Consider the following 19,874-nt stretch of genomic DNA (forward strand, 5'->3'; position numbering starts at 1 on the left):
ACACACACACACACACGCAGGCTACCATTCATGACTTTACTTGGCTTTTACTTTCTTTGGCGTAGCTCGGATTCATTACCGTGGTAGCCGTTCTTGTTTCTGCGGAAAGCGGAAAAAATAGAAGAGAGAGAAAGAAAGAAGAAAAAAAGAAGAGGTATTGCATCGGTTAGGCAAAAATCGTTACATTTGGGAAGTGTACGGGGAGGGGACAACATCAAAAGACGGCAAAAGTATTGCGAAAAAAAGAAAAATATTAAAACGGTTTGCTTTTTTTTAAATTTTGTTTGCAGCAGAGGCTTTATATAGCATTTTGGGGAGTAAGGTGGGATATGTATAGCGTACACTGGGGTTTGATTAGTTTGTTAGTTGTACCAGGGAAACGATTGTGCAGATCGATCGCGTTAGGACACACAACAAACATACGTTTATAGGTTGAAAACGAAATTAGTCAGTGGTTATCACACAATCAGGATTAATTGGTTTATACGAATGGGATTAGATTTCATAACCTATTATCAGAAGCCTTCAACCACAATATACTCTTCCCTTAAAGCTTTCCTCATTTTTTTGTCTATGTGTATGTTTTTCATTTCTAAAAGCATTTTGTATCTAAAATACACGATTGGATTCTCGGTTAATTAAGTACGAATATGCTGTTATGCGGATATCTCCACATCCATGAGGGAGTGACGTGTGGGTGATATGGTGGTGGACTGTGATTGTGATGTGCTTATACTAAACGATGATTATACTACCACATTTGAACATTATTTAGCTACACGACACAACAAAATGCGTATATGATTCAACAGTAAAAATTATCACATAATAAGAGACTAAAGCGACTTCCTAAGCCAACGAATACAGTGGGAGAGAGCACACACAATTGGAACAAAATAAACAGAATACGAAACAAAAGCGACCAACCAATCATTTCAACCAGATCTACACTGTCCACACTCATCTATCTAGGTTTAAGTGTCGAACGGTATGACTGAATGAAACGTTTGATCGAAGCCCAAAACACAATTTGCAAACAGGCGTATGGGGACTCCTTTAAAAAAGAAACGCAAACCGTGTGGAAAAATAGAAGAAAAAAAAATAGAAGCGAATGTACTTACTGGTCGGGACTCTGGTCGGTATCACTTTCCTCGATCTCTGTCTTGTTACGTCTTTTTTCGCATATTAAAATAATCGCACACAGTAAAACAACTTCCACAATAATACCCAGGAAAACGTAAAGTGCCGCATATTTTCCTAAAATTACAAACCGAAACACGCATTAGTATGGGGCGGCGTTTTTGGCGGAGTTTTTTTGGGGAGTGTCACACGCTAGCTTACCTCTAATTCTAACGGTAATCATAACCTGTGCCGGTTTGCCCGTAAAATCGGTGGCATTATTTCGTGCCTCGCAGGTGTAGTCGGCATAGTCGCCTAGCGTTATGCTCTCGATGATAAGCTTCGCGTTCTCGATGCCCCTTTCGTCCTCCTCCAGCACGATGTGATCTGTCGACGCGTTGTAAGTAGTGTTGCCTGACAATGAGATAATAAGAGGATGTTATTTATTTGAAAATTGGTTTAGTTTTTATTGTGAAGGGCATTTCTTCGAATAGAAAAACGTCACGAAATAAGTTAAAAATTTAGAACAGGAGTCACAGTTAGGTTTCTAAGTGTCCGTTTGACTTGAGCAGTATGGGAATCGAATTATACGACCAACTGTAACTCGCACCATTCAAGCAACTTTGCCCAGATAAATAACACAATTGTTACAGAGCAATCTCGCACAATTGTTTCAGAGTATCTCGAAATGCATATAGTTGAATAAAAATGGAAACAACTAATTAGCAATTAGTCTTAAAACCATCAAACTTTGTAACACTGAAACAGCAAAAGATTAAATATACATAACTCCATTTCTCATTCAGATTGGCAACAGAGAACGGAACTGAACGGTTGAATGTGATTCTAGAATTTCGTTCGTAATATGTTTCATCCTCAACAACAACAAGCGAAGAGACGCACCTCAAAACGGCCCCACCATTCCCACCATTCGAGATTGGGGTTGGCGTGCCGGCAGAGGCATAATGGAAAGATTGCACACTTGTCTAGCTGCTAGTCACGTAATGCCGGAATCACACGCGCTAGCCGAGCCGAGTGTGACACGGACAGCGAAGAAGTGTGCCCTAGGCAAGCGCCCCAAGGGGCCGAGCGATTTACTCGCGAGTCACTACGACGAGAGTGCAACACTTTTGTGCTGCTTCTCGATGGCTTTCGACGCCGCCGTTCGCCACGACGGCCACGCAAGGCCACGACGGCCGAGGGACAGCGACCGGAAAGAGAAACAAAAGTCCATTAGAGCCTTTAGGCTTGTAGGAAGGCGTTAGAAGTTGAAGGTGGAGGTGCGTGTGGAAGAAAGAGAAGGAGAGGGAGACAAACGGAAAGTTCGTTCACTGCCTACTGCCTTTCGCATATCCTCGTACGAGTATGGACACTGTGGGTACACAGGGGATGTTAAATATTGGGATGATAATCTTAGCATTATTATATTAATTATTTTGCTTTAAAATTTACCACGAATAACTACTTACTTCTTGTAAGTTATAATAATTGAAAATTCTGATTCAAAAATCTTCAAATTCGCTTAATAAAATAAAAATTCAAGTATGAAATATTTGCGCCATTTCTTAGGCAATCTGCACTACATAAATGTGGTTGCAAATTAATGTTGAAATTAGGCACACTGGACTATGCTCATGGAAACGTAGGAAATAGCCACATTAAGTGTCCGATAAAAAAAAATATACTAACATTTTCAGTTTTGACCTTTCATCGGAGGAGTATGATGTATGAAAGTATGTGCTGTATAGTCAACTGGTGCGTGGGTTGAAAAATGCTCTCGTTCGATACAACAAAGAAGTATACTGAAGTGTTTCCAGCAATATAACGAGACTGCCGTCTTTGTCGGTTGAGTAGAAGGACACGAAAAAAGTGTTCAGAGACGATTGGCCGAAGGCAATGGAATAGCGTATAGGGCGATCGATTTGCTCTTACCCCTCGCGGAAACAATTGTACTGGGCGAGTTGATATTTTGGGGAATGGGAACAACATCGAAGCCTTAGGTTTAGTGTAATGTTTTCCCTCACTACCAGGCACAGCAGCATCGTTGCTTCGCGTTTACAAAACACTCCAAAAACATACACACCTGGCAGTGAAGGATAAGCAGCACTGCTATTTACAGCAGCAGACTCGCACCGGTTTAAAAGAAGCGTCATGAAGGAAAAGATATCTTAACGTAAAAACAACACCAACAAAACCAGACCAGACACTTCTTCTGCAGGAAGGTCAGAATATGCTTGCTGCGATTATTCTAAGCCCTACCGCTGGTAGTTCACTGCTTTTCAACGCCAAACATCGAAAAGAGCGCTCTCTCTCTCTCACACTTAAAAAAGCATTTAATTTATGCCGAAAAGATTGCGTGCTACCGTGCTTGGAGAAGTGCTGTCGGGGCAGTCTTAAATCACGCAAGAAAAATGCTTCCTTCCCTTGACACTCATTTTAGCGCAACTTCGCGACGTTACAACACACGAACGAATGCTCCGGAGGGAGCGTAAGATTGATATACGCTAGCATTACGCTAATTTTTTTCCTGCTCCTGTAACAATTGTTGCGCCCCTGAAACTATGCCCCAAAAGATATAAATAGAGTAGCGAATCGAAATTCCATAGCAAAACAATTGAGCTGATATTGCGAAACGATTCAACGTGTCAACACGGGCTACACAAACCACGAGACAGGTTTATAATAAATATTTATTTTAAAAGCGACGTACGGCTTTGTACGTACATGTAGGCATTGTTTACATCCATGCTTTTAGGTCGTTGGTCTGTTTTGTATTGTTGCAGGGAGTTTACTTGGGATGTAGTTAAAATTAACGTTTAAACGCATAAACAACATTGCATTCTGGTTAGGATTTTGTGTGGTTGATAAATTTTGCCACCTAGTTGTGTTAAAAAATAGTAGACAAGACAGGGAAGCTTCAAACGCAAATCTAATGTGACCTATAGGCCCAAGCAGAATAGTTTATAAAAAAACATAACATTCAATTGATTGCTGTGGTTTAAAGCGAGCAACTGTCGGTTGGCATTGTGTATGTATATGGGTGCTCACGTCAATCATCTTAAGTCTCCGAGTGACAGACCTACATACACGATGAACAAGACCTAAACACAGTCGTAACAAATGTTGTTTGTTTACTCAATTGATTAATGGCCATCGATTCTGTCCGCTTGATGATCGAGGAAGCGCTGTACGGGATCATTATTTTTGAGCGAAAATAAATCAATACATTAAAAATTTTATGTGTCGAAAACATGTCTGGGCGTTTTTTTAATCGAAAAAAAAAACCTTTCGAAACAGATCGTTATTTGGTCCCGATCTCCGGAGCACTTAATGCACTTAAAATCCCATTTTATTTGAGGAACACAACACGGAATCATTCAAGGACAGGAGACAGATGCTTTGTCACAGCTGCCCGAAACCGCCCGAATGTAGACTATGCAAATGTGGAACACAGAAAGAATTTAAAAAAGAACCAAAATGAAGCTCTACATACATACACGATAATGACATCGTCCGTACTCACACGAGCGAATGGGGTCCGTACTCCGTACTCACACGAACGAGCGAATGGGGTATTAAAAATAAATTTTAAATTAAGCTGATAATACTTATGAGCTGGGGCAGCAGATATATATTGTTCGTCGCAGCTATTAATAGACCCGTCGGGATATTTTCGTACTGTTGTTCCAACTCTCAAATCCTTTGCTTGCCTCTCACTTTGCACCGATATTCTGACCGATATTGTTGCCAAAGAACGCGATGAGGACGCTTTCTTCAGTACCATTTACCACAACAACGACAACCAAAATGAATGAGTCCAGAGAGCATATACGTTTAAATTCAGCAAAAAAAAAAAAAAAAAAAACGGTGTGCTTGCTTGGCTCACACACCGTCCATAATATTGTTCTCGCGTGGACGCATAGAGAAAAAGGGAATGCCGAAGCACCTTTCGTAGTTCTGCTTTTGTTTTTGGTCGATTTTCTCCAGCATAAAAATAGCGACAATATCATGGCTTTCAAGGTGAAACTAAAAGAACGGGGTTCTCTGGATATTTTTTTTTAAATGCGAGCATCCCACTCGTTGCTTGCGAGACGGAGCAATATTTTCATTCCAATAAGGTACGAGCTGCTGGTTGACTGTTACTCATTGTGAACACCAGCGCTCCAATGTTAAACGCTGATTACACTTTTCATTCCCAATGCAGCCCTGGTTGGGTTCACATTTATCGTACTGCTTCGACTAGTATACTAAGAGCTTAAATCAATTATACTCACCAACTATCCAAGTAATTTTAGGATCCGTTCCGAAAGCTATACAGTGAAGCGTCAACCGTTCTCCTTCCACTATGTTTGTTTTGCCTATTTCTGTGCTTTCAAATTTAACAACAACATTAGCTGAAAGGAGGACAAAGGCAAATGATTAAATCAAGGGACAAATGGATTTCAAATGTAAGAACATACTCACCAACTACGTTAAAATTTTTAGATACACCCAATTGTGGTACGCTACACGTGTACTGTCCGGCATCGGTTTCCAATGCCCGACTGATGACGAACTTTCGCTCCGCCGGCAGTACCTTGTAGCGATCTTTAAGCGATTCGACCTCACTTACATTCTTACCGTCTTTTGCCCTAAAAAAGAGAAGAAACAAGTACGCATTAGCTTACTCCACTCAAAAACGACATGGTGAGATAAAGACACCACAATTCGATGGAGAATTTGAAACGCAAAGCTCAACTGATTCTTGAAGTGAGGGTCTCTTTACGTCAATCCAGCCTTGTTTATCTGGTTGATCATTTTTTTTCGCCTTTCGATTGCGTTAAAAGTTACACAAGTGCGTCAGCGCTGGGTGCCTTTGGAAAGTTGCAAAGGAAGTACTTCGTACTGATGTTCTTATTTCGGATCTGAATTAGCACCAAAGAAAGATCCCAACACAAGTGGCAAGTTTTGTCAATTTTGTGCCCGCCCTACGGAATAAATTGAACGAGTTTTGCTTTACCACCCTCTACAACAATAAGAGTGCCATTCGTCCAAACGAACAATTATAAGCACGAAAGCCGTCGCAAACGAAACGCGTGTCCTAAAAGCATAACCCGAGAATGAGCGCGAAACGAGCCACACTCAGAATAATGCGTCATCGTGTGTCTCGTATTTCCCCATTTCTCTAGCACGCTGCCTGATGGTGTGTAGCGGCAGTATTTAGGTCAAAAGTTGTTCTTACAACCGTTTTGGGAGTCCTCTGGGTCCATGTTATATATACACACACACACAGCACATAATGTCAGAAGCCATTCGTGCGAAGAAAAATCATTCATCCTTTAAGCGGTACGGTTTTCTCGGATGCTCCTCCTCGCATCCTCTCGATGCCGTTTTCTTCACTTCGGGTTTTCTTCCTATCATATTGCTGACGTAAGCGCAATTTGCTTTTTCTTTTCTTTGTTGTACTGTGCAGTGGAGTGTTAATGAGATGTTTATTTTGCAGAGTATTGTTTTTTGGTGTTTTCAGTTGGAGCAGGTTTGGTTGCTTTGTATGATGGAGAAATAAGCAGAATTTATGCAGAAAATATTATGCATGATACGGCACATTGTGTACATCACAAGCGTTCACATGTTGTGAATAGTGCGCAGCTTGGGATTAAAATATTTATTTTTTAAAATATTTATTTACTTCACAGTGAGCTTTACGGTGGAGGCGCCCAGTACTTGGTACTAAATTGTAATTACAAATACAAGGAATTAATTTATTATGGCTTAGTCGTAAATTCTAAACACCAGAAATTAAATTCAAGTTAACAATTAAGTTTCATCAAACTTTAAAATCTTAACAGATTAAGACATTTTGAGTACCTACTGCAAAAATTACTGTACAAATAGCAACAACAATCGTGAAACGCAAGCAAGGTCACCGTCTTTCTGTTCATGGGCGCAGATTTGTGAAGGAATCATCCATTTTTTTTCATCAGCATCGTAACCGACCGAGAGTGTATCCTTTCCGAAACTCGGAAAATCGATAATTTGACAAAACGAAATGAATGGCACAGGATGAAGAACAGAATGGAAAGACAGAAAAAAAACGACAAATGAGGGTGGTAACACACCATCCACCAGTGAAAAAGGACAGTGAGAACGGAGGACTGTTCTCGGTATTCGAGCTTTTTTCTCCTTTTTTTAAAATACACGCAAGGATGGCTTGTGATAAATATTAATGGTAAAGGTTTCTACTCTCTTTAACAACAGGAAAATCCCGATGGCATCCAAAACGAAGGGACTACCCAGCTATAACACACGGGATTATGACAGTGTCAAAATAGCAGGGTAGGATAAGTAGTTTTCAAAAATAAACTCCTTCCTATCAGAGAGTTCACGGTAAAAGGATTATTGTTTCATAAATGATTCGTCAACATTGTGAATTAATCGTCTCGCAATGGTAAAGGTGAAAGAAAAGAAAGTGAAAAAAAACACACATAAAAACAGTTTGATTATTTTTACACCGATCGATAATAAAACCAGCACTTTCGGCATCGAGCTATAAAAAAACAAATGATGGAAAATTCGCTGGAAAACTGTACCGCAGCTAAAAGGGAGAATAAAATATCCTTCGCTTTGCGCTCGACAAGAAGAGGATTTCCTTTCGTGAACGGAACCATGAACGGAGATTTTGATCAGTTTAATGGATTTAAAAAAACGACACTTGAAAAATGTAAATGAATTGTTCTACTCTCACACACATACACATACACAAGAACGTAGTAAAAAAGTGGATAGAAAACTTACCAACTTAAATCAAAATTTCCTTCCTGTGTAATGTTACAACCGAGCGTTAATGATTTTCCTATATCGAATATTTTTGAACTAGTGCTAGGTTGGTCGTAGTTAGGCAGCAGAACATCTGTAAAAGAGAGAAAGGAGAAGAGAAAACGGGACGGAAGGATAAAATGAAAGTTATTAGCCATTGCATAATCAATAACGAGTTGCGCTAGTTTGATAAACGGACAAGCAGTTAAAGGTTTCGCCGTGCCGCTCGCGAGCGCACGAAGGAAAGGAAAGCGTATCACAGAGTAAAGTAAGACTTGTGGGGTGCTACACAAGGGTAAGTAACGCGATAAGTAGAGAAAAGTTGTTAAAGTGAATGAAAAAAGAAGGGAAAAAATGGAAGTTCAAAAAGGAAGCAGGAAAAGTAGAAGCGCAACAAGAGAAGAAACGAGTTCAGGTAGCAAAACTGCGATCGAGAACTATTGGTAAAGAAGTGTGATGAAAAGATAAGAAAAAAAGACAAGTTTTGAAAATAAAAAATGATAATAGAAATATAAAACGAAAGCAAAGCTGCTGGTATAAATGTCGATACATCATAGAAGAAAAGAAAATAGGAAAAAGAAAAACCTTAGCAAACATCGAATAACAATTTGTAAATTCCAGGATAAACTAATTGTATTCGATAGCCTCTAACGAGGCACGACACTTAAAGCTAAAGTATATAAGGGACGCTTGCAAAAATAATTTATTGATTATCATTAAACTTCAACTGATTAAATCGAGCGAGCAAACATTCTAACTCTAGCTATCTAGATACACACACACATACATAACACGATACTACTCCAAATCTCCCCTTTGTGGGGAGATTTTCCGCCTCATTTACCTTCCTTTCCCATACTTTAAAGAGATCAACCAAGAACGGCAAGATAATAATATCGGTACAGGGCCAGAAGAGATTCTTGCACACCGAATTGAGTCGTCACAATTTTGTACGCAACCGACGTTTGGGATGACAAGGGATAGGATTAAGGGGGAAGGCTTGTAGCTTGGAAAGGGGGGTCTATAATGGAAGAAAACGCAGCCGGTGTCGCATGCCAAAAACCATCGCGGACCCCCAGCAAGCGAGGGATGAGTGTAAAAGGTTTTCTCTCGGCCGTGCGTCTACTTCTTGGATGTTGGAACCAACTCCCCAGTTTGATTGAATGGTGTAAGAAGGGTGGAGTGGGAGGAAGAGTGTGAAGGGATATATTTGGAGATGGTAAAGCAAACGAAGCGCGCACCTGTTCCATTCCATCTTCGTTATATGACTCGATCCCGACCGTTCTTGGATGAGTTAACCTGTCCTCCCTCCTCACTAGGCGAACTACCAACTGGCGGGCATCATTCCAACTGGTGTAGAGCTCTCAGTGGACAGTAAAAAAAATCACACACACGCTCTCCTTCCCTTCCCATAACGTTAGTTTAGTACACTGCTAACATCCACTATAAACATCTCCTCTAACGCCCGAGATCTTCACAGTGAGATAGAGAAAGGTGGGACACAAGAGGCATACCACGCAGCACAGCTATACACGGGTTGTTGTTCCACACAACAACCACAGAGCTAGCATCTTCCGGTCCATCAACCTACCTACCTACTACTACTGCTCTGGATGGTGGACAAAACCCGATCCGTTGGGTGAGGTGGCTGGTGAAAAACCAGAAATGCCATGATTATTTAATGAAAACCGCAGTCATCTGGCTTTTAATTTCATGCGCCGCGCGTCGAAAGATGCCGAACGCGTTCTATCTATTCAATCCCTTCTCCCTGACTCCACGCACCACCACGCAACCCAAAACACTGGGGTAATCTGAAACGCCCGGATGGTGCGCCGGTTGTGTGAGATGAAACGAGTGTGTGCTGCCTCCTCACTGTGGGGCTGTGTGTCTGATATTTATAAAATTAATAAATATTTAATTTGCCGTTGTTTACACTCGCTAGCAAGGGATGGAGAAAGGGGCGTGAGCGAGGGATGCTACTGAATTTTGGCTTGATTTTCATCGGCACTAAAAAACCGAGGGATCACTGCGAACTGTGTGTGTGCTGGCAAAGCACCATTTGGGAAGATACTGCACAGGTTAAACCTGATGTTAGTGGCGCTGTGTACGTTCCGGCTATTGCAAGGGCCTCCGCTCCCAGCATTAGTCTGTACACCTTCCTTCGCAGCAAAAACGAAACCAAAAGGTGAGATTTTTATGGTGCAGGGAGCAACTTTTATAATCTCATAACGCACATTTCCCTTTGCCGATTTTTTTTTTTTTTTTTTGGAGTTAACAACCAAACGGCGTAGATGTGTGAGCCTCTCGGGTACCAAACGGGATTACCTTGCGATGAGGTACATTATTTAATATTGGCCAATTTGGCGCGATACATTGCGTTTGTAAGGAAATTGAAACCCAACCACACAATTTAAGGCTCCAAAGTTAAAAAGAATACATGAGAACGAGAAAATGGACATGCAATAAACGTCCAATAAAAACGACAAAAAAAAAATGCAGTTTGTTAAATTCCCTAGTACTATTACATAGAAACGAGGTAGTAACAACCTCACCTTCTATCTGGGGAGAATACACAAACACAACGTATCCGGAATAGAGGCAAAAATGGTAAATATTTGCATTCTATCATCGGACAACGCGCTGCTCGTTTCCGATAGTGCAGTCCACGGTACGGCTGGACGTTTGGCAAAGGTGACAAGTTTACACTGTATCTCGAGGACATTTCAGCAATGTTTCACCGCTGGACGTGGGTGTGTGTGTTTCCCTCCTCCTCCCACCCCCCCCCCCCTCCTCCATCTCTCCCATTCCCCCGTTGTCCCATCGATTAGAAGGGGTGAGTGTAACTTTACAAATCAAACAATTAAAAGCGGATATCGGTTACGCTGTGATGATACTGTTGCGTTTCCCCTGTGTGCCCCTATTGGTGTAGCGCGATGCGTTGTATCGGCATCGTTTGGTGTCGTTCAAGGGTGTGCTTTTAATTGCACACCCTTTACGAGCAGCGGTTGTTAAAAGCGATCAAACAAAAAGATTGATAACAAGATCAATTAAAAACGACATTTTAACGCTCCACGTAAAATAAGTTTCGATGTCAAATGCCTAGATTTTTTTGCAATTAAAGGGCCTTAATGTATTCTATATTCAACGTGATTTTTATTTCCAAACTAGTCAGTAGGGTTTAGAGTGTTGGCAGCGCATCAGTTAGGCTCTTGGGGCCTTTAATGGCCGTTAGTACACTTAATTGTTTAACCATCTTCTTCTTTTTCGCTGACACTATATTCTCGTGAGGTGGCGTTCTTCATCGCAGGTTGAATTGTTAGTCCACCTGTAATATTCGATCGTATTTCACACAGCACCGCCATTGCTTCTGCCACCGAGCCCTATTCCAAATTTAAGCCACTTTTTTAGCCGGTTGTTATAAAATATTTAAGCATCGGCTCGGTATCTTTTGCTCGGTTAAAAATCTAAACGGTATCTGGTTAAGGCTTTAAGTTTTGTGCAAAAAACTAGCAACATTTCAGATACAACACAAACAAAACAAAAACAGCCTGAAGCCATCATGTTTATTTCGTAGTATAAATTGTAAACTCTAATACGTCTGTCGCCTTAACTTATGCAATACAGTAGTATTAATACTAAACTAACCGATTTATTGTTGTTTATCAGTTTTGATCTTCATGGCAAGGTTATGAACGAGCCTAAATTCATGCCAACATTGTGACAAAGCAGCTCTTTTAAATGTAGTAATCTATGTCTTACTAGGGACGGCTCGTTGGTGAAGGCGACAGCAGTGCTGGTCTTCAAACGGCAGGACCGGGGTTCAAATCCAATGCAGGCCGTTACCGCGTAGTGAGGACTGGCTATGTCATGATCAATAAGTTTCCTAATCCATTTAATGGCCAAAACAGGTCGTTAAGCCAAGAAGAAGAATATTGTTTCGGGTTTTAACGGCAAAAGAAGAGAAAAGTTAAGGAATTTCGAAGCATTTTTGTAGTTATTATATAGCATTTTTTCCCTCTCTCTAGTTTTTCTTAGATATTGACGTCTTCGATTCGATACCAACAACCTTTCCCCGTTGTAAGAACTGATTATCCAACTACATTGTATCAATAAGTCTCGCAAAGCATTCGATGACCCACAAGACCAAGCAGACCGTTGAGCCAAAAAGAAGAACCTTGAAGGTATTCTCCTAAAGAAATCTTTTTGACCAATCCCAAGCAGCAATAGAAGATCATAGGAGGCAAAAAGATCGTGTTTCTTGCCCACTCATGGCCCTCCTACCTACAATTCCGCTGCCTCCTTATTTCTTCTTCAGTTTCAAACATCAAAGTAAAACCAAACAGTACCACTGTTCGTCCTACGCCTGACTTACGGTACAAAACAGGCACGCATAGTGCTGCTGACCTTCCCGAATTCTGCCAGATGTTGCGGTTCGGTACGCGATGTAAAAGTGAAAAATTTGTTTCGTCCAACTCGATGCTATTTATCGGTAAGGTTACGTATACGTTTCTGTGTGTTTGTTTGTGAGGAGTTCGCGTGGGTGAAGATCGGCATACCGCAGCCGTTTATGTTCCGCATGATGCACATTATTCGAACAGCGCTGGGGAGTTTTGTTTTCTAACTAGTGCTGCCTTTTGTAACACCCACATCTAGCCGTAAAGGGGTAGATGGGGAGGTTCTAGCTGACCTTCACAACGTGCAAATTCTTTAATTTCAAAGTTTTTTTTCGGAGAGAAGGTCCAAGCAGTAAAACACAACGCGTCAAACGGTGTCGAAGCTAAATATTTCATTTTTTGGTTGCTATTCTGTCTAACCTCGACTCATTCGGAGGTTGTTTTTCGCACATTCGGAATAATATTTCTATGAGACTGTTTCAGTGCGAGACATTGTAGCGTTAAAAATCACACCACAGAACGGTGAAACCCGTTACCGATGTGTTCGTTGCTTAAAAGAACACATTATAAAACAGAAAATCATTTTCAACAGTAGTGCATATTCATAAACGATCACGCTTTTCCACTTCATCGATCACTTTGGCACGCCCTGTTGTGCCATGTTGGTGTGATGGGCGTCCGAAAGCGCAACACCGCTGGACTGCTAAGGCTTAATTAATTCGCCGGAAAGGACCTAATGTGAGCATTTTAGACGAGCATATCGCACCACCAGTTAAAACGAGCGAGCGAGCGCAAGTTGTGACCAAACGACACGCTAGGAGTGTTTCCCTGCTTTTCTTAAACGGTTAGTTTAAAAGGCACCTTTAAAGTGCGTGCATTCGCCCTTCATACTGTCGTCGCTTTGAGCCTGGGGTTCATTTTTGCAACGACCGGAAGACGCGTGTTGTGACTAAAAATGGAGTGCTCAGGCTCGAAGGTTCTCGAGTTCTCCAATAATTATGAACCTCTTGGCAGAAAGTTCTTGGTGGCTCACTTCAACCTCCGTAGGTAGGCGAAACACCCATCAACACACCCCTAGCCATACGTTTGCGACCGTGCCGTGCTTGTGTAGCGTGTTCCAGGGAGTGCGCGCGTGTGCTGACCTAATTATGCTAATGTTTCACGCGGCCCGTGCGACCGACCGAAGCACAACAACGCAGCTTTCGCGAAAAAAAGGAAGGCAAGTGCATTGATTTTGCAGGCGTTCGATGTTCAACAGGTATATAGGGGCGCGCGAGGTAAAGACACACAGGTGGTACAGAGCCGCAGGATGAATGCGTGTGTGTTTCGTGTGCTGACACTTTTCCCAGGCGCGCGCGTTATACTCCCCCAAGCCCGATTTTGTGAAAAGCGGAGTTGAATTTAAGTCAGGACATAGGAAATACCCAGCAGCAGCAGTGAGGGGATGTAGCCACACTCAGAGCACCGTGACAACAAATAAGCGAACGCGCGCAAAGCACGTATAGCTTTGCGTTGCAATCAGGACTTGTGGTGGGTGTTGTGTATCCTGGCCTCAAGGAAAACTCCACCGGCCTCACACGTGCAAAGCACGGGACACGGGTGTGTATCTTTCCGTATAGTGCTGTATGCTAATGAACACACAAATTGATTCACGGGCCGGAAAATTGTCATTTTCCGGAACCTGATGAATGTGTGTGTGCGCTGCTGAGCCTGAAAGCCGTGTGGCTGGTAGACTTTCGTTCGGTGTCCTTAGACTTGCCGCGCATCGAGAGACTGTTTGGCTGTTTTGCGAACACCCGGGCTATGGGCAAAATTGCGTTATAAAATATTAACTAAATTAAAGATTAGCGTAAAGAAGCGTTACGGGCAAACGCATCCACGAGCAAGGGAGTTTTGTGGGATCAAAACAAAAGAGATTAAAATAAATAAAATAAAAGGGAAATATAAATATTGATGTTTTTTTCCTTCTATTTTCTCAACCAAAAATTAAACAAACATGAGAAAAAAGTAAATACAAGTTTATTTGCTGTCAGTTAATTCTAAATAAACAAACTAAACGCATACGTTATAAACTAGCCTGAATACAATTTGAATCGGTTCACACATTTAGCAGGGTTTGTTGTGCGAAATACGGAAGCAGCAACTTAGCTTGGAGTACAAGAATTATCTGAATTGTTTAAAGGAAATCATTTCATATTACCGTAGGGAAATTAAAAAGGAAATGCTAAAAGGATTCTTATAAATTCTTAAAATACATTAATTATTTAAATTTCAATGCAGCAAAAACGAAACTTTATGATTAATTGGGAAACATTAAACATCAAAGACAATTCAAACTGGTATTTTTAAACAATGAAAACTATAAAAGGAAAAATAAAGTTTTGGGAGTAATTTAGCCTCAGCGTTTGGAAGATTTGAAAGCCGTTCTAGCAGAATAAAATAAGTAAATAAATATAAAAACATCAAATAAATATTAAAGAAATTATGATAAACATATAAACAGTTTTCATAAACCTGCAGAACTAACATTAATCATATTAATTTAAACGAAAACAATATGAAAAGCTTAAACAAACAAGACGATTATGCAGAGTAGGAAAACGAATAAAAAAAATGACAACTTTCACATTTCATTGTGCAAAAGAAACGTAAACCGAAAGTAAATAACAGAACCGTAATTAAAACAAATTACGCCGAATAAAGATCACACTTTTAGAGCGCCGTGATTCGAGGATTCAGTCGTTTGAAAAGAGAGATTTGTGCATTTCTTTTCAGCCGCATTTGAAAGATTTTAATGAAATGATTCGGAGCGCAGCAATAACAAAAAAAGGAAACGGTGAAAAAGTCTATTTGTAGAACAGAAAGACAAAAAGTAAAAATACAAATTAGGCTTTGCTTGCAATGAATACAAATTAACCTCGTTTCCAGCTCGTTATGTACACTACCACACAGCAAAGGAGGGGTTCATATCTTTAAGCCACATTAAGAATGAACCATTGAATGAATATGAATCATCCCGTCTGTGGAAGTGATTGTGTGAGTGAGTAGCCCTTCAACGGTTAGAAAAGGGAGGTTTTCGAGGGTAGGGAACGAATACTGCTATTTGATGAACATAACAAACAACAAAGGACCCAACAAAATGCCTTCAAACATCATTCCAAGCGAAACAAAAACTTAGGAAAACGGGAAGAAGGCTTCTTGCCAGGAACATCATCATCACCATTAAACGCACACGGGTCGGGAGAGCTAAAGCTATTGAGAAGTATTTCAAACAGTTGATTTTAATCAACTTAACAAATAAAAAATAAAATAAATAAAAAAGTATGAACTCTGGAATGTTGGATGCTTTGACACCACCAATACACATGCAGTGTGTGTGTGTGTGTTCGAAGGGATGGAAAGGTAACTAGCATGTCAAATAAATCAATAACATTTTTTTTATTGCTTAACTAAACATCGCTTGCTAAAAGTCCGATCGAATGAACAGTAACGAGCAAATTTTGGCACAAGCAAATTTTTGCTAAGGGTATCACGAATTTCTCCATCAAAACTGTGTATCTATCCTTCCTTTCTTTCGTGCCGTCCCCTTCATTTTCTACCACTTTCCCGCTATCGGAATAGACAAAATGTGGAACAGACGAAAGAAATGTAAAAATAAATTAAAAGGCAAGGAGGCAATTACACAGCGCAGGAAAAAGTAAAAGAACTTGTTGGCATTGTTCCTTCCTCTAGCACGCACTATTATAGCTAACGTACCGAAAACAACAACAAATTAACAAAAAAAAAAAAAACTCTTGCTATTACTTTCATTAACGAGAACCATTTTAGTGGAAGAAATTTTTCAATCTGTTTCCAATTGCTGTTTTGTAGAAACATAAAACAATAGCCCAAAACAAAATGGTTCCTTTGTCGAACCCCAAAGTAAAAACCAAAGTTATTTGGGAGATAAATTCTTGTATCCTCACCGGCCGCCGCAGTGGTAGTGAGTGTAGCCGATGCCGTTGCCGCCGCTGTTGTGGTAGTAGTGGGGATGCTAGCAGTCGTAGTAGTAGTGGTTGGTACCGGTGGAGTAGTTGTCACTTTTGCTGTTGTGGTGGTAGTAGTGTGATGTTCATGATGATGATGATGATGACCACGGTGAACTGTACCGTCCTGCTCACCCCCACCACCAACCACTCCCGGAGGCGGTGCAATAGTAGAGGATGTGGTGGTTGTGGTGAGAATAATAAGCCCCCCTTTTGTGACTGCAGTCGAACCAGCCATCGATGCAATGGTGCTGTCGATAGTGGCCACCGGGAAACCTTGATGACTGTTGGAGATATTACCAACTCTCATTACAGATTCGATGACTGTTGGATGTAGTGGCGGCACCAGGGCGGTATTATCCTCGCTGGATGCTTTGCGCGACGGCACCTCTTCCAAGCTGTCCACCAGAATGATACCGTTGATGTCGCTTTTGTTCTGGATCAACCGATCGATGTTATCGTCCTCCAGTGAGATAGCCTTGCTTTCGATAACGATTTCGGTATCCGGTTCAACGAGGTCCTCAATGTTTTCCGCACCAACCACCGTCTCGAGATTAATCATGTCCTGCGCTTCGGTGTCCTCTCGCACATCTTCGCCATCTTCATCTTCGCGCGTTTCCATCAGTGGTGGTGGAGGTTGAGCTCTGCCCGTGGTGGAATGCTTCGGCTGCTTGCCCGGCGACGAGGAACCTCGTCCAACTGGAGATGACTTATCGGGATGCATCGGGGGAGAATAATCTTCCAAATCTTCCACCGTTTGTTCAAGCACCTCCTCCGGTAACAGTGAGCTTTCCTGCTCTGCCGTAGTCTTTTGACTAATGAAACGTTTCGTGTCATCTTTGTCTGATGATGCGACGTGCTGTTGTTGTTGCTGGGATGCTAGTTTCTTCTCTCCCGAGCTTCCGGTATGGTGTCGATGTCCCGGACCCGTTTGCTGCCGATGATGGTGCGAACTATGGCCGGGAGATTTTGGCGATTCTCGGTCTCGTTCGTGTTCGCGTTCCAAGGGCCCCCCGGGGAACTCTTCGTCCACTACTGCTGGTCCAGGTGCCAAAGCGACGGCCGTTGTAAAGTGGTGATGTTCCACGGACAGTGGTGCAACCAGTGTGGACTTAACCGTGCTCAGCATTAGCTGCATCTCATCGTGATGCTTTTCGACATTGCGGGACGATCCTGAGCTTGATGAGCCTGGGACAGGAGCACCGGAATGGCTGAGTAGCGTGCCATTCCGGTAGACGTACAGTTGGTGGTAGTTTTTGTAGAGTGCGTTACACTGGTACTTGCCCTGATGCTTTGGCAGTGCTCGTTGTACGCTGATCGATGCTTCAATTTTGTCTCGATTTCCTACCACGGTTGGCATTAGATACGATGAGATGATATGTAAGAGAGAAATGCTCGATCAAATTTATTCGATCCGGATGTCGATTTTTGTTTTGTTTTATACGGGCAGTGCTACGGTATGAAATGGCGCCACTAGCTCGATTCAATGGGCGATACACTAGCGCGTGATTTTATCCCTAATCCTAGTATATATTTTGTGCTAGACGAAGCAGCATGATGAGTTTAGATCGTATTTATACGAATATATTCTACACTATTTTTCTAGTCATCTAACAAATTAAATGTATAATTTCTACTGTAGAGATGATTTCCCTATGGCTATTTATAACGCTCCTTCAGAGAGATATAGACAAAACAAAAATAAACCATTATGTACTAGCATGCTATCTACGTTTCCTGTGTGTTTTTTTTTACATATTATACTCCACGTGTGTCTATCATCTCACCCCGAAATAGTGTAACGCGTGTATCATCCTGCGCTAAGTGCCGTTGTTGGCTGTCTTTATGCTTCACGTCAAAGATACTCAAATTTTAGCTCGAAAAATAAACTACTGCCACGTGGCAACAGTGTACAAATTTTTCCCCTACAACCGGAACAGTACCCCGTGACCGCCCGGCGCGTGTCTGCCGTTGCCTCCGGAACGTGTGAATGGAGACGCCTGGTCAGTTACGACGTGCTCATCAACAAATTCGTTCATTTTGTTGCTGTTGTTGTGTTGTTTTCCATCGCTTTGACAGCTAGACATGGACGGTCAGTGGCTTTCGGCTGGCAAAAAAAAAACCTTCCGATCGGATTCGAGTTCGCGGGAAGGAATGGCGAAAGGTTTTTTTTTTTCAACGTTCACGCTTTTTTACTGTCGATATCCATCACACACACGTTCCGTTGACACCCGAGGAGATAACGGATATGTTCTATTAGTCGTTTGTAGTTTCCTTGTGGCAGTTGTTTCATTTTTTCTCTAATTAATTTCCTCACAAAAATTACAAATTTTGAAAATATATTCCTCCAATCGAAATTTCCTCGGTAGAATGGATGTGCACAAATGCACAGAAGGTGGGATGATGATTTACAAGCGATGTACAAAAATTACCGTACCGGTGACCTTGCCCTTTCTAACCTATTTTGTGCTAAATCCTACGGTTTTTTTTCATTTTTTCGGCTCAAAATGTTAGCCATAGCACTACTAGCGAATCCGGTTCGCGATGAGCCGTATTATGGTGTGATGATACATGTATATTGTGGTTGTGAGTGTATATGTGAGGTCTCCAACCATTACCTGCGATGCCCATCTCACTTTCGATGTAACTGTGCTCATCCTTGCCGTGGCGAATGTTGCTGTGCTTCCGGATCGGTTCACCGTCCTTGTGCCACTCGACCGGATTGGCGATGCTGATGATGCACGAGATCGAAAACGGTTTGCCGACCTCGACCTGCGAGTCACCGTAATAGATCACTTGGTACAGATTGTTCAGATCCCGCTTGTGTGCACCTTTTTTTTTTGTTTGTTTCATTCCCGTGTTTTTGCGGTTTTGTTTTTGTAGGTGGGGAAGAGGTTTGTATTTTTGTTCCAACCGTGACACAGCAAACCACGGGGTACGATCGGTAGCAGCCATTTTGTTAATGGTAGAAATACAAAGGATCACAAGCTTAAGATAATTGTACGCACGTAAGACAAAATAAATATTTTCTAAACATTTGATAAAATAATCAGTGAATGAAAATATTAAATATGGAAAACTCATATTCGATTCGACTCAAATTCACACACCGTCAGCAGGAAAACGGAACCTTTACTCATTCTGGGAAATAATAAATTCAGTTTGAGCTGTACACAGCACACAGGGGTTTCTTCAAATGGAAGAACGAAAATAAAATAAAATAAAAAAAAACACGAAACATGAAAACGATTGATCAATTAGTGCAATTATGGGGGAAATATTGCTAGCCAAAGTAACGATTGTAGCGCGCGTGGTGACGTTAATGAAAAATGAGGCCATGGCACGAAACATGAGATGAAGCTAGACCAATTTTTGTGTTTCATTATTATTACTCTCTTCGACAATTCTAACATTGCCACTTTAATGAAACAGCATTACGAAAATATAAAACACGCCCAACATACATTCTTGATTCAGCTTTATAAATTTCGCAACCTCACGAAAGCGCATATATTAATTGGATTCCACTAATTACCCTTCA

The 19,874-nt window shown here is 41.4% G+C and overlaps 2 protein-coding genes across 2 annotated transcripts in view; one reads left to right on the plus strand and one right to left on the minus strand.

The window, feature by feature from the left end:
- Positions 1 to 19,874, plus strand: part of LOC126564886 (geranylgeranyl transferase type-1 subunit beta) — a 322,137-nt gene that overhangs the window by 53,286 nt on the left and 248,977 nt on the right. The gene's annotated exons all lie outside the window — the stretch shown is intronic.
- Positions 41 to 19,168, minus strand: LOC126565834 (uncharacterized; the record flags this gene model as incomplete). Its single annotated transcript, XM_050223044.1, has 8 exons — positions 41 to 99; positions 1,122 to 1,257; positions 1,342 to 1,533; positions 5,394 to 5,513; positions 5,584 to 5,750; positions 7,894 to 8,008; positions 16,274 to 17,677; positions 18,952 to 19,168. Coding segments are annotated over 8 exons (2,403 nt in total), but the record flags the coding sequence as incomplete, so codon positions are not given.

Source organism: Anopheles maculipalpis, chromosome 3RL, assembly GCF_943734695.1.
Source record: "Anopheles maculipalpis chromosome 3RL, idAnoMacuDA_375_x, whole genome shotgun sequence".
NCBI lineage: Eukaryota > Metazoa > Arthropoda > Insecta > Diptera > Culicidae > Anopheles > Anopheles maculipalpis.